Genomic DNA, 13,503 nt, shown 5'->3' on the forward strand with positions numbered 1-13,503 from the left:
CATGAAAAGCAGTTGTATCAGAATGGTCATCAGAAAAATAGTAACATTTTACACATAATAACTAGAAAATATTTTTCTGTCTGATCACTTAGGTTAGAAATCCTGAGAATGTTACTCTCTGAACAATTAGGTTCTACTTCATAACTGCTCGGAAAGAATCCTTTAAAAAAGCAGGCGATGGTAGTGCACGCCTTTAATCCCAGCACTCAGGAGGCAGAGGCTGGGGGATCTCTGTGAGTTTGAGGCCAGCCTGGTCTACAAAGAGAGCTTCAGGATAGCCAGGGCTGTTACACAGAGAAACCCTGTCTCAAAAAATAAAAACAAACAACAAACAAACAAAAAAACACCAAAAAACTTGAAAAAAAAAATGCTTTGAGGTACAAATCACCTACATATTCAACGTGAGTCCCGCATTTTACAAAGATTTAAACAACCAGATTGAATGACTACAGGTCCCTGGCTCTTCGGCCGTCTCAGTCAGGCTCAAGGACGCACTGTTCCACGATTTCCCGCAGGTTGGGGTTCTCCATCGCAGCTGCCACTCGCTCTTTGTCATTTATCTGCTTGTTGACTGCAAAACACGTGGACAAAAGTTAACAGAGCTGTGTCAACAGAGACCAGACGGCCATTTGTATGAGCCTGCCAAAACGACGAATTTAACTCCTTGAGAACCTACAACTAATTATTGAGAACTTTAATTACTCATCATTCAGTTTCTTTTAAGATGTTTTTCTTTTGTGTGTGCACACACACGTGTGAGAATTGCTCACAAGTCCTATGGAGGCCAGAATAGGGTTGCTGCATGTCCTGGGGCTGAAGCTCTAAGTGGGGTGAACTGAACCCCAGTCCTCTGGAAGAGCAACACACGCTCTTAACCACTGAGCCGGCTCTCTAGCCCCTCCTAACGCCGTGTCTCAGGTCTGGAAAGCAGTCTCAAGAGAAAAACACTCTCTATTGCTCTCGCACTCTACAAGCAATGCTAGTCTAATTTCTTTCTTTCTTGGCATCACCAACACACACACTTCTATATTCAGAGTGAAATTCTAAACTGCCACTTTCCCCCCATTTCTGCCTGCTTTTTAAACTGCAGTGCTGCTCACATGGCAAAAATTCTAAGTGTTTTGGCCAGGCATGGTGGTGCCTACCTTTACACCCAGGACTCAGGGAAGAGGCGGGAGGATCTCTGTGAGTTTGAAGCCAGCTTGTTCTACGAAATGAGACCAAGTCTCACAAATAAATAAAATGGACTGGGAATACAGCTCAATGGTACAGCGCTTGCCTCGCACATATGAGGCCCTGGGTTCAGTCCCCAGCATGACAAAGATTAATAATTCAAATAAATAAAGTGAGGACTGAGAAGATGGCTCAGAGATTAAGAGTACTGGATGCTTTTCCAGAGGACCTGGCTTTGATTCCCAGAACCCATATGGCAGCTAAGAACGTAACTTCACTGCCAGGGAGTCTGATGCCCCTTCTGGCCTCTGCAGGCGCTGGAGGCATGCAAACAGGTGCACAGACATGCATGCAGGCAAAACATCCACACACATCAAATAAAAATAAATAAACAAAGTAAGAGGTAAAGCTCCTAGTTTCTGGGGTTTGGTGCATTTATCCCCAGGGAATGTAAAGCTAGGACATGATTTTCACCATTGTCCTGACAGTACCTAGCAGACTTCTAGGACAGGCTGGTGGGCTGATGCAGTGAGTATTCTCTGCACCCCTCTCCTAGTATACATTTTGATGCATCTCTCTCTCTCCCCCCAGCCCTGTGTGTACTTTTGGGCTCATGATCTTCCATCTCACTCTTTCCCATCACCACCCTGTTCCTCCCTCCTCTGCTCTTCTTTACACTATCTATCAGTCTATCTAGTGATGAAAGGTAAACAAACATTATTATCATTTATTTGAGACAGAGTCTTTCTATGCAGTCCTGACTATAAACCAGGCTGGCTTCAAACTCAGATTGGCCTGCCTCTACCTCCTGACTGCTGGGACTGGAGGCGCGCCACCACCACACCTGACAGAAAACAAGCATTTCCAATGTTCTTCTCTTTACTTGGTCTCATCATTTGTATAATATTCTGTTTCCCATGTACCACATCACTAATTGGGAAACATTATGTCTTTTGCTGTTTTCAGATCCCACCTCTACAGTTTTCAAATGACTACTGGCTGACTTTTCTCTGCAGACTAGGGGTCCTCAATAGACAGTCACCTCCCACTTCCACCCTAGCACATAACTAACAGACAGCCTCAGCCCTGAGATTCCCTAATGCTTGATTTGTGAGATCCCCAGTTTCAACTTTCCCACAGCTAAGGAACTGTCAGAGCAGAACCAAACCTTTGAAGTTCACGATCCCTCGAACTGGATGTTTACAGATCCGTTTGTAGCCTACGGCCTGAACCAGTTACTATTCATGGGCCCCAGTTTACCAGAGACACAGTGGAAAATGACCTGTGACGGAAAAGCACAACTCGTGGTATCCTCTCTATTTGCAGGCACCCCAATAGAGCAGTGGCTGACAGATAACCTAGTACCCAGACAGAAGTATGAGCTGCAGCTGTTTGCAATAACGTTTGCCATCACTTACTGTCTTCTTCTGTCGAGTGAGTTCCTTCAGAAATGTAGATTTCCAACTGGAAAGAAACGAGAAAGAAGCAAAACATCTGAACATCCTGAGAGCTCAGGGAGGGGTGTGTAGGGCAGACCCAGGGGTCAGGGAGGAAAGCCCAAACCCTCTTTCTAATATCAGAGACCTCAACAGGATGGAACGGACAGTAGTATTTCCACCAACTGACCTGCAGGGGGCGTGCACATGGATTTCTGTATGAATACACACAGTTTTGTACAGAGATCTCACAGGATCTTTGCCCTACCCTCTTATCCTTCCAAATCCGTATCTAATTTGCCCTCTGTCCCACCTCCCAGGGGCGCCACACCAACAACCTAGTGTTGTTTCTTCCTTCCTCCTTTCCACACTCACTCTCTCACATCTTTTTCTCTTACGCATATTTTATATGCACACACAGTTACTGTTTTACAAAAATGAGACAAATATGTAGTTTTTTTGCATCCGCCTTTTCCTCTATTATCTTGCAAAATTTATTCCCAAGTGTGATACCAGTAAAGCCATCTCATTTAGACTTGCTAGGCCCACAAATTAGTCAACTTCTAAGCACAAGAGCTTTTGATACAACCACAAAACTGCTGCAAATCCTGTGGCTCAGGCAAGCCTGTGCAGAGTGCCCAGAGGCACAGAATCACCACGGAGATCGGCGTTGTTTGATGGAGAACACTCAAAACCCATTATAGTTAATAAGGACCTTAGAGACCATCTAGTTCAGTCTCTTTTAAAAACACAAAATATGGGCTGGCGAGATGCTCAGTATGTGGAAGTGCTTGCCAGACACACCTGATGACCTGAGTTCAATACCTAGAAGTCACAACGGAGGGAAAGAAGCAACTCCTAAAAGTTATGCTCTGACCTCCATTCATGTGCCACAGAACACATGCATCCTCACTCACATATACACTATTAGAAAGACCACCATGCAGATTCCCCCAGTGGCATAATGCTTATTGAACCCATGAACAAGTGAACAAGTATCACTCTCCACTCCTTCACTCTGGTTAAAAATTACACATGACTCAGTATTCTGAAATAGCCATAGGTTGGGCATGGTGACAGATGCTTTTAATCCCAGCACTTGAGAGACAGCAGCAGGTGCATCTCTGTGAGTTTGAGGCCAGCCTGGTCTATATAATGAGCTCCAGGACAGCTAGAGCTACATAGTGAGACCCTGTCTCAAAAAAAGGCTGATAGAGATGGAGTCAAGATTTATCCCCCTGCTCCTTTGTGAATTATTAATATACCTCAGTGTAACCAAGTAGTTAATAAGGCAATGGTCATCAATAATGGGACAAACTAAAACTACAGCCTCTTGCCGGGCAGTGGTGGTGCACGCCTTTAATCCCAGCACTCAGGAGGCAGAGGCAGGTGGATCTCTGTGAGTTCGAGGCCAGCCTGGGCTACCAAGTGAGTTCCAGGAAAAGGTGCAAAGCTACACAGAGAAACACTGTCTCAAAAAAATAAAAAATAAAAAAAAAAAAAAAAAAAAAAAAAAAAAAAAACTACAGCCTCTTGATGTCATGTAATGAGACCATGTTTATTCTGTTTTCTTGCCAAAAATGAGTAACAATTTAATCATAAAACATCTGAAGGGGGCTGGAGAGATGGCTCAGAGGTTAAGAGCACTGGCTGCTCTTGCAGAGGACCTGAGTTCAATTCCCAGCAACCACATGGTGGCTCACAACCATCTACAATGAGATCTGGTTCCTTCTTCTGGCCTATAGGCATACATGCAGGCAGAACACTGTATACATAATAAATAAATAAATCTCTAAAAAAAAAAAATCTGAAAACCCAATGTGAGAGACAATCTATGAAATGTCTACTCTACACTCTTCACAGGTGTCCTGATCACTGGTTGTGCTGATGGTGCAGCACTTGGGAAGCAGCCAAAACGGACTCTAATGAGAACATGTGATGGCAGGGAAGCATAGTAATGGGAGGGAACATTGCCATGAAGGACATTACTGGACAATTGGGGAAACAATTATATATCGTTTTAAAATTTATTTACTTTATGTGTATAAATGTTTTATCTGCACTTATGTATGTGTATAGCATGTCCATGGGAGTCAGAAGGATAGGAGTTACAGATGGTGGTGAGCCACCATGTGGGTGCTAGGAATTGAACTCAGGTCCTCTGCAAGAGCAGCCAGTGCCTATAACCACTGAGCCATCTCCTCAGCCCCAAAACGATAATTTTTTTCAGTTTTTTTAAAATTTATTTTTACTTTATGTGTGTTGGTGTTCTGCCATGGGTGTCTGGTCCCCTGGCACTGGAGTTGTGAGCTGCCATGTGGGTACTGGGAATTGAACCAAGGTCTTCTGGAAAAGCAGTTAATACTCTCAACCACTGAGTCATCTCTCCAGCCCCCCAAAACAATGTTTTTAACTTCACAAAAAGTGGGAACAACTCAAATGACTAACAACTGATAAGAAAGTAAAAAAACAAAACAAAAAAAAAACAAAAACAAAAGGTGTCTCTATACAATGGACTATTATATAATACAAAAGAATGAAATACCTATGCATGATAAAGCATAAACACTGAAAACATACTAAGTCAAAGACTCCACATACTATAGAACTTCATTAAAATGAAATGTCCAAAGGCAAATCATGGAGAGAGGAGACAGATGGTTGTCCCAGTATAGAGAAGGCATGGTGAAAAGTTGAGTGACAGCTAGTAAGTATATGCCGACAGATAGACAGACAGACAGACAGCCTTCCTGCCTTCCTGCCTGCCTGCCTGCCTTTCCATTTTTGATACAGGATCTGGCTATGTAGTCCAGGCTAGCTCCTATCTCAGCCTCCCAAGTGGTGACACTACACTTACATGCAACCACACTTGACTGGTTAAAGGGCTTCTTTTGAAGGCAATGCAAATGTTCTACAAGTGACTCAGAGAGAGCAGCAGAGCTCTGCAGGAGTTATGAGAAACCACTACTGCCCACTTCAGGGGGCTTGTGTGATGTGTGACTTATATCTTAACAAGCGTCATTAAAGACAATGTGGAGTAGGCACATGGTTCAGTGGCAGGGCACTGGCCTAGTTAAGATAATAACAAGCTTTCTTACCTTGTGTTTGAATGGCAGACACCGCTGAAGCTTTACTCTTAAGCACAGTCCTGTGACGGGGGAAAAAAAATCCATTATCTCTTTATCTCTCTCTATCTTTTCCCTTTTTTTGTTTTTTTGAAACAGGGTTTCTCCGTGTAACAGTCCTGGCTATCCTAGAACTCACTCTGTAGACCAGGCTGGCTTTGAACTCAAAGATCTGCTTGCCTCTGCCTCCTGAGTGCTGGGATTAAAGACGTGTGCTATCACCACCTGGTCTTTTATCTCTAATTAGTTTTAGAAAAAGCACAAAGCTTAGACTGTGTCCACATACGATAAAACAGCCCAGACTGAATCCACATACCGTATGAAAACCCAGACTGTCCACATAGTATATGACAACTTACAAACACACACACACACACACACACACCCTTACCAATAAGAGTTGCCAAAGAGCAATGAGGTACTGTTGGTGTGAACTTGATGATAACCAAATAGTCTTCTTCATTGATTTCCTGAACCTCCACACAACTCTCCGTTACCACTTCCAGTTCTTCTAAAGTATTGGGCTTTTCTGGGTCCCGGATAGTTCGAATCAAATCTACAGGAATCAGAGACGAGGCATTAAATGAAAATATGAGTATCCTAAGTGAGGATGATTCTTCCCATCTCAGCTGGAGCACTGACTTCTTTTTAAAGATTTATTTTGATTTTATGTTATGTTTGCCTCTCTATATTATATGTATGTGCACTGTGTGCATGGAATGCCCACAGCAGCTAGAAGAGAGCCTCAGACCCCAATGAATGGGTGTTACATACAGCTGTAAGCTGCCATGTGGTTTTTGGGAACTGAATCCAGGTTCTCTGCAAGAACAGCCAGTGTTCCTAACTGCTGAGCCATCTCTCCAGCTTCCACCGCCCCACCCTAACTTTCTTTTAAACAAACATTTCAGCAACTCCCAATTTTCTGACAGAAATTTCCACTACTTTTGAGAAAACTATTTTCTTGGATCATTATTAGCCCACATCCAGTTTCTTAATTCATATCCTTAGGGAGTAGAGTGGGGAAAACATTAAGGGAGCACCAGAGGAATTTCAGCTAAAGAGAAGGTGGGATTGAGCCTTTCAATATTTCACATTTAAACTGAAGGACAGAACCACCAGGAATGTCCTTAGCTTGGAACCCAGTGTAAGGAAAGAGTAGAAAGGAAGGGTGGGGCCCAGCCACCAGGGTCCTTCACAACTAGCCAAGAGACTTAGAACAAGGAAGAGAAAAGGACAGTGCAGTGAGCTGTCAGCTACAAGACCCAGAACCAAAGAGCAGTGCTAAAGACAGCCACCGAGAAGCTAGGCCTCAAATCCGCACACAACAGGGACAGAGATGGGACACGCAATGAAGTCATTTCAGAGGAACTGACGTGTGGCAACTCGTTACATCTGGAAGACAAGCATAGAAAGGAAAGGAAGATGACTCAGATTTTAAGTTAACAGTATTAAGAGAACAGTATTAAGATAAAAAAACGGGTCATAGGGACTAGCCGGAGAAAATATAGCACTTGCAGCCAAGCCTGAAGACCCGAGTTCGATCTCTCAGCCCCACATGGTAGAAAGACTGACAGCAAATAGTTCAGTTTCATACCTAGTGATGTTGAAGGTGCTTCAGCACAAGCCAACGAAACATTCCAGCAAATTCTTTTTTTTTAAACATTTATTTGTTTATTATTATGTATACAGTGTTCTGCCTTGCAGGCCAGAAAAGGGCACCAGATCTCATTACAGGTGGTTGTGAGCCACCATGTGGGTGCTGGGAATTGAACCTAGGTCCTCTGGAAGAGAGGTCAGTGCTCTTAACCACTGAGCTATCTCTCCAGCCAGCCCCAGCAAATTCTGTAGTGTAGTGTAGTGTAGTGGTGTGGTGTGGTGTAGTAGTGTAGTGCAGTGCAGTGCAGTGTAGTAGTGTAGTGTAGTGTAGTAGTGCAGTGCAGTGCAGTGCAGTGTAGTAGTGTAGTGTAGTGTAGTAGTGTAGTGTAGTGTAGTGTAGTGTAGTGCACACCAAGGCTAGAGTGGCAGTTGAATGGGCGTGGGGTGGGGTTAGGGGGTGGCGCACGCCTTTAATCCCAGAACTCATGAGGCAGAGGCAGGTGAATCTCTGTGAGTTCAAGGCCAGCCTGGTCTACATAGCAAGATCCAGCACAGGCACCAAAACTACACAGAGAAACCCTGTCTAGAAAAAGAAAAGAATGAGAAGCACTTTGGCTGAATATTCAGTTACCAGGAATATTTCGAAACAACAACAACAACAACAAAACTGTTGTCTGGGCCCTACCTCTAGGCATTCTGATTGAACTGGTTTAAAGCATGACCTGAACAGCTAGAGTTTTTAAAACTTCTCAGATTGTTTTCTTAAAATTCTTTGTTGGTTTTATGCACATGAATGTTTTGCCTACATGTATATGTGTACAGCACAGGGCGGTGCCTGCAGAAGTCTGAAGAAGGCTTCAGATCCCCTGGACCTGGAAGTTAGGATAGTTGTGAGCCACCAAGTGGGTGCTAGGAATCGAACCCTGGTCTTCTGCAAAAGCAACAAGTACTCTTAACCACTGAGCCATCTCTCCAGCCCTCTCAGGTCATTCTTATATGCAACCTAGTTTGAGACGCCTTGGTGTAAAGGGAGGGAAACCCACAGATAGAGCCCTGAAAGTTGGCTGTGGCACACGGCTGTAATCCTGGCACTGTTGAGACTAAAGCAGGAGGAGCTTGAATTTTAGGACCTCCCAGGCTGCACAATCAGGCCCTGTCTCGGAAAGAAAAGCACCCAAACGGAAAAGTAAAGAGGAACAGAGAAGGGAAGAGAGAGATATTTAATAACATCAAATGCTACAGGAAAAGCTAAGGTGGAAGACTTTGAATTCAAGGCCATCCTGGGCTACACTGTGAGACTTTCAAAAAGAAAAAGGACCAGCATGAAAGGAAAAGCAAAAAGAATGAGAAGGGAAGACAGAGGTGGTCAACTTTAAACACTCCGGGAAAACTCAGGCTAAGGTGATCTTGGATTTGTTAATCCACGAGCCACTAGTAAGAAAGTAGTTTGACAGAAGTGCAAGAAGAAGCCAACAGAACTGAAAATGCATTCCTAAAGCAGAAGCATTATACGGAGGCTTTTAGCTCAGAGGGAAGACTGGAAAAAAAGGAGATCGAAACTATGAAGGGAGGCTGGTAAAAGACAGCGGAAGGGAAGGGGATTGAAGACGAGGAGGAGGCTAGACCCTGCGTTGGCAGGGGCCAGGACAAGAGTGCCATCTTACCTTGAGGCTATGAAAAAATAAATAAATAAAGAGAAGACTGATAAGGACAAAGTGGATACGGGCTTGATGCCTTTAGGAGCTCCGGGTCTGTTTTATCACACATACCTCCCCAGTGACCACATGAGCAGCTGGGGAAATCAATCAAACTTTCCTTCCCTCAGGCCATCTTCTGGCCTTGCCAATAAACTAGAAAATGAATTTGAAAATACAGGCAGGAAAGAGGATAAAATTTCCCTTCACTTAGCAGGTTATTATGGGCTTGAGGGAGGTAGGGTTTTCCTTCTCCTATCCTAGGCTTCTCCTTGTAAGCTTAACTTGTAAAAAGCTGTATTATGTTCTTTGAACACTACTAAATCCTGAAATTAAACCTTAACCCCTTATTAGTACCTCCAGCTTTCTAGCGAATTGAGAAGCTTGTTCTCCCATTCCTCTCCCATTCTCCCCATACCTGCCACTACAAGTTTTTGCTGCTCTGTACTGACATTAAGGTCTACTTTTGCAGAGAACCTAAGTTCAGGTCTCAGCACCAACATGTGGCAGTATACAACCTCCTGTAACTCCAACTTCAGGGAGATCCAACACTTCTGGCCTCCCTGGACACACACACACACACTTTTAAAAATTAATGTTTAAAAAGAAAATTCTTCTTTTAAATTTAAAAGTTTCACTGGGGGTGTGCTGAGATGGTCCATCAGGTAAAGGTGCCTGCCACCAAATAAGCCTAAGCTCCTGGGTTCCATCCCCAGGACCGACTTGGTGGAAGGAAAAAACTGGCTCCAGCGAGTTGTCCTCTGACTTCTGAATTTGCACTGTGACGTGCGTGCATACGTGCAAACATGCACAAAGTAAATAAGCGTAATAGAAGTCATTTAAAATTTCAGTATTCAGTTCCAACCTATTATCTAAAGCAACAGCCAACCACACACCTCCACCTGCAAACACTGGTATCTCCTTCTGGACTGCTGATTTTCCATGTCTTCTCACCTCCATATTTTACTCTGGTTTCTTCAAGCTTATATGACCTCTGACATCCAGGTCCAAATTACTCTTCAAGGCCCAACTCAAGTAACTCTCTTACATCTTTGCAGATGTTTCTAGTCCGTTTACTATCCCTTTTTCCTGAATGTTGTATCTCCTACCTAAGCTGTGACCTTCTTCTACTGCATACTATATTTTTGCATATGTGGGTTTCTTTCACTATGAACGTGAGGACTAGAATCATCTCTCTTGCAGAGTTGCAGTCTGCAGATGCTATAGATAGAGGTATGGTAGGACAGGACTGTTTTGTGGAGATAGAACACTCATAATTATCTTCTGCCTGGGGTTGTCAGCCTTGCCTCTACAAAGAGAGAGTAAACTTGATTAGGTCCCCGGCTCTTTCCCTTTGGAACCATCCTTCCTGGCCTATAACCCTTACCTAAATTATATTTGTAGGACCAGATTGCGCTCGCTTCGCTCTCTCGCTCTTTTCTTTTTGGTTTTTCGAGACAGGGTTTCTCTGTATAACAGCTCTCTGGCTGCCCTGGAACTCACAATGTAGACCAGGCTGGCCTGGAACTCACAGATATCCGCCTGCCTCTGCCTCCTATGTGCGAGGATTAAAGGCGTGCGCCACCACCGCCCAGGTAGGACCAGATCTCTTAGTGCTACATCTAGGCTAGAGGTGGAGCACATCTAGCTTGCACAAGACCCTAGATTTTCTCCCCGACCCAGAAAAGGAATACTACAAGTGGGGGGGGGGGGCAAGGAAAGGCTGGGGTGGGAGGGGCAAGGGTGGAGGAGGAGGTGGAGAGAGAGAGAACAAGGCACTACGTTTGGAATCACAAGTTTGGTTTTCTCTGTTCCTTATTGACAATGTGACCTCCAGGTACTTGTTAAACCACTCCTCCCCGCCCTCCCTAATCTGTACAATGAAGACAGTCCCTCAAAGTGGAGAGTATATGAGAGAATACATACATACATACATACATACACATCTTGACTGTGCAAGAGAATTGTACATTTGAAGCCTCACGCTGTAATGTCTATTTCAACCTCTTCACTTCCTACTGACTCTGTCACAGGAGAGAGTGGCTGTGACCTTGGGCCAGTCCCCAATTCAGCCAGTACCCAACAGTGGCCTCGGCTAAGGCGGGAGGAGCGCGCGTTCAGTAGCTGATGAAGGAAAGACTCTCAGCTTTGCTCCCTGCCCACTGTAAACTCATTCTGCCCACACGCCTTGACATAGTCCCTGGAGCGGTAGGCAGACCAGGGGAATGAAGGTTTATGAGTTCCAGGCTCGATTTCGCACCGGGTTTAAGAATAGCCCGGGTCCCAGAATGACCAAAATCGCTGCGTGACTTGGGACCCGGAAGTACACGCTTCCTTCTAGGTCTGGCAAAAAACCGAGTGTCCACTCCAGCCCAAAAGTGAGGCCCTCCTCCACCCTCTCTTCCCTGCCGCCTCTCCAAAGAACGACAAATGCTGTTCTGGGTAAAGTTAATTACCATAAACCTCTAGCGCTTTCTCTTCCATGATCCGGGGCTGCCGGGCAGCTCCCTGCTCAGAAAAGCCTGAGAGCCATAGGACCCTGCTCAGCGTCCAGGAGAGCAGCCCGGACACCCGCTCCATTCTCACGTTCCGCCATCCCTGGCGACTGTCCCAACCGAGCCACCGTCTTTCCGCAGCCGGCCTCAGGAGCTATCAACTTCCTGGTCTTCAAATAAACCAAGACACGTGTAAAGGTTTCGGGGAGCAGAGACTAGGCGGGGCTCAAAACAGTAACGCGAAGGACTTAAGGAAATAAACTGCAAAGACTACATGCCCCAGGATGCTTTGCTCTGCTTCGATGGGACAGAGGAAAAAAAAAACCTACGCCGGCGGCCCGTTAGGCGCGTTGCATGCTGGGATGTCTGGGGTTAGCTGAGCAGCAGCGAACTGCATTCTGGAACTTGTAGTCTCATTCAGAGGACCAAGTAACGGACTGTTAGGCGTCACCAAGTGCCCCACTCAGCTCCTAGGAAGAATGAATCCTGAAGAGGTAGGGAAGAGGAGATCAAGGTTACTACTGTTAGGTGAAGCCGTAGAACGGAGACTCTTCTCAGCTCTTTCTCAGAGAAAGCTGCTTCCAATCAAATCTTTCTTACTTCCTGATCAGGCCGGAAGTGGGTTTCCTTTGCGGTGAAAGGGAGTATTTTAGGAGACCAGTGTTGATAGTTAGGCATGACGAAGGGGCAGGGAAGACTTGGGTTGTTTTTTTGTTTGTTTTGTTTTGTTATTTTGTTTTTTGTTTTGTCTTCTACAGTCCAACTCCCCTCCATGGGGCGTATTTCTACCTTACAGCGAGAACTTCCTCTGTGTCCACTGTGTGTAGTGGTGATAATGGAAATCACCATTCTAAAAGAAACATCCCTTAAGCTTTCTTGTGTTCATGGCTGTGATGGGTGCCAGTTACAGGGTGACAGTGTTTCCAGCCTCAGATATTTATTAGACACTTAATTTGCATAAATGAAGGTTACACGCTAAGACACTCCAGCAGCTTACAAATCTGTGAAGGAGTCCACCACTGATGTGGAGCTTGCAGGAGTTTGCAGTTAAAAACAACCAATTTTACCAGGCGTGGTGGCTGGCGCCTGTAGTTCCAGCACTTGGGAGGCCGAGGGAGGAGCATTGCCATGAGTTTGTGGCCTACTTTGGTTACAGTATTACAAGCCTGCCTAAGTGAGACCTTGTTTCAACCAGAAAAGCAGACCACCTTTGTTGGTGTTAGTGACAAGTTTCATCTCTGAAAAGAAAGGATCATTGTGCAGAATTAGTCCATTGATAACATAACCTACATTATCTTTGAACTCTAGTTGACTTCGACTCACCAACCTATGATTAGGTCCCAGGAAACTTTAGTCCAGTCCCAACAATATCCCTGTCATCTCTTCCATTTCACTTCATAGCCATTGAAAGGATAACCCAAATTCTTAACGAACGAGTTTAATGCACTAAGATCTCCCCTTTGTGTGAAGCCTGACTTCTCACAAAAGGATCGATAACCTTTTATTGTTGCACACTGTAACCCTGAGTGTTTAAATTGTTGATTTACAAAACTGTCTCCTACATTAAACTGTAAGCACTTAGTGAGCCAGGAGCTTTTTGTGTTTGTATTTGAAACGCACAGTAAGGTGCCGAGCTCACAGTGAATGCTCAGTATATATTGAATGAATTAGTGTCCAAAGAATAAATAGCCAAACTTCCTGCAGTCTTTTCAGACCTCAATCAAAAATATTTATTGAATCTCTGTAAGAGCACTGTCCTTGGCATGAGCAGGTGGCATGCAGAGGTTTTCAAACGTTTTTAGTCACAGACTTTTTTTATTACAACAAAACCTTAGAAGCGTGACAGACAGAGCGATGCAGGGCACAAAGGCCTGGAGGAACTGGGCAGCCTCTAGCTCCTCCTCTGCCCGTTTGGTCCGCCCGAGTGCGGCGTTGCGGTTCGGGGCTCGGATTGGCTGGGCAACAGCCCAGGCCCCGCCCCCAG

The 13,503-nt window shown here is 44.8% G+C and overlaps 2 protein-coding genes across 3 annotated transcripts in view; one reads left to right on the forward strand and one right to left on the reverse strand.

The window, feature by feature from the left end:
• Positions 1-371: 371 nt before the first annotated feature.
• On the reverse strand, positions 372-11,833 carry Ciao2a (cytosolic iron-sulfur assembly component 2A). 2 transcript variants are annotated; one of them, XM_028866332.2, is made up of 5 exons: positions 11,481-11,823; positions 6,126-6,290; positions 5,708-5,757; positions 2,592-2,637; positions 372-571 (listed from the first exon to the last, which is right to left on the reverse strand). In XM_028866332.2, exons 1-5 carry the CDS (start codon positions 11,602-11,604, stop codon positions 474-476), a joined length of 483 nt encoding a protein of 160 aa, XP_028722165.1. In that variant the 5' UTR covers positions 11,605-11,823; the 3' UTR covers positions 372-473. The 2 variants fall into 2 exon arrangements, with proteins under 2 accessions (XP_028722165.1, XP_028722175.1); XM_028866342.2 differs by lacking the exon at positions 5,708-5,757 and having other exon boundaries at positions 483-571; positions 11,481-11,833.
• A 150-nt stretch (positions 11,834-11,983) lies between these two features.
• Snx1 (sorting nexin 1) overlaps positions 11,984-13,503 on the forward strand; it is a 38,573-nt gene continuing 37,053 nt past the window's right edge. The window contains exon 1 of the mRNA XM_037207396.1: positions 11,984-12,013. Coding sequence (XP_037063291.1) covers positions 11,999-12,013 — 15 coding nt within the window. The 5' untranslated portion in view covers positions 11,984-11,998. The remainder of the gene's footprint in view (positions 12,014-13,503) is intronic.

Source organism: Peromyscus leucopus, chromosome 7, assembly GCF_004664715.2.
Source record: "Peromyscus leucopus breed LL Stock chromosome 7, UCI_PerLeu_2.1, whole genome shotgun sequence".
Classification (NCBI taxonomy): domain Eukaryota; kingdom Metazoa; phylum Chordata; class Mammalia; order Rodentia; family Cricetidae; genus Peromyscus; species Peromyscus leucopus.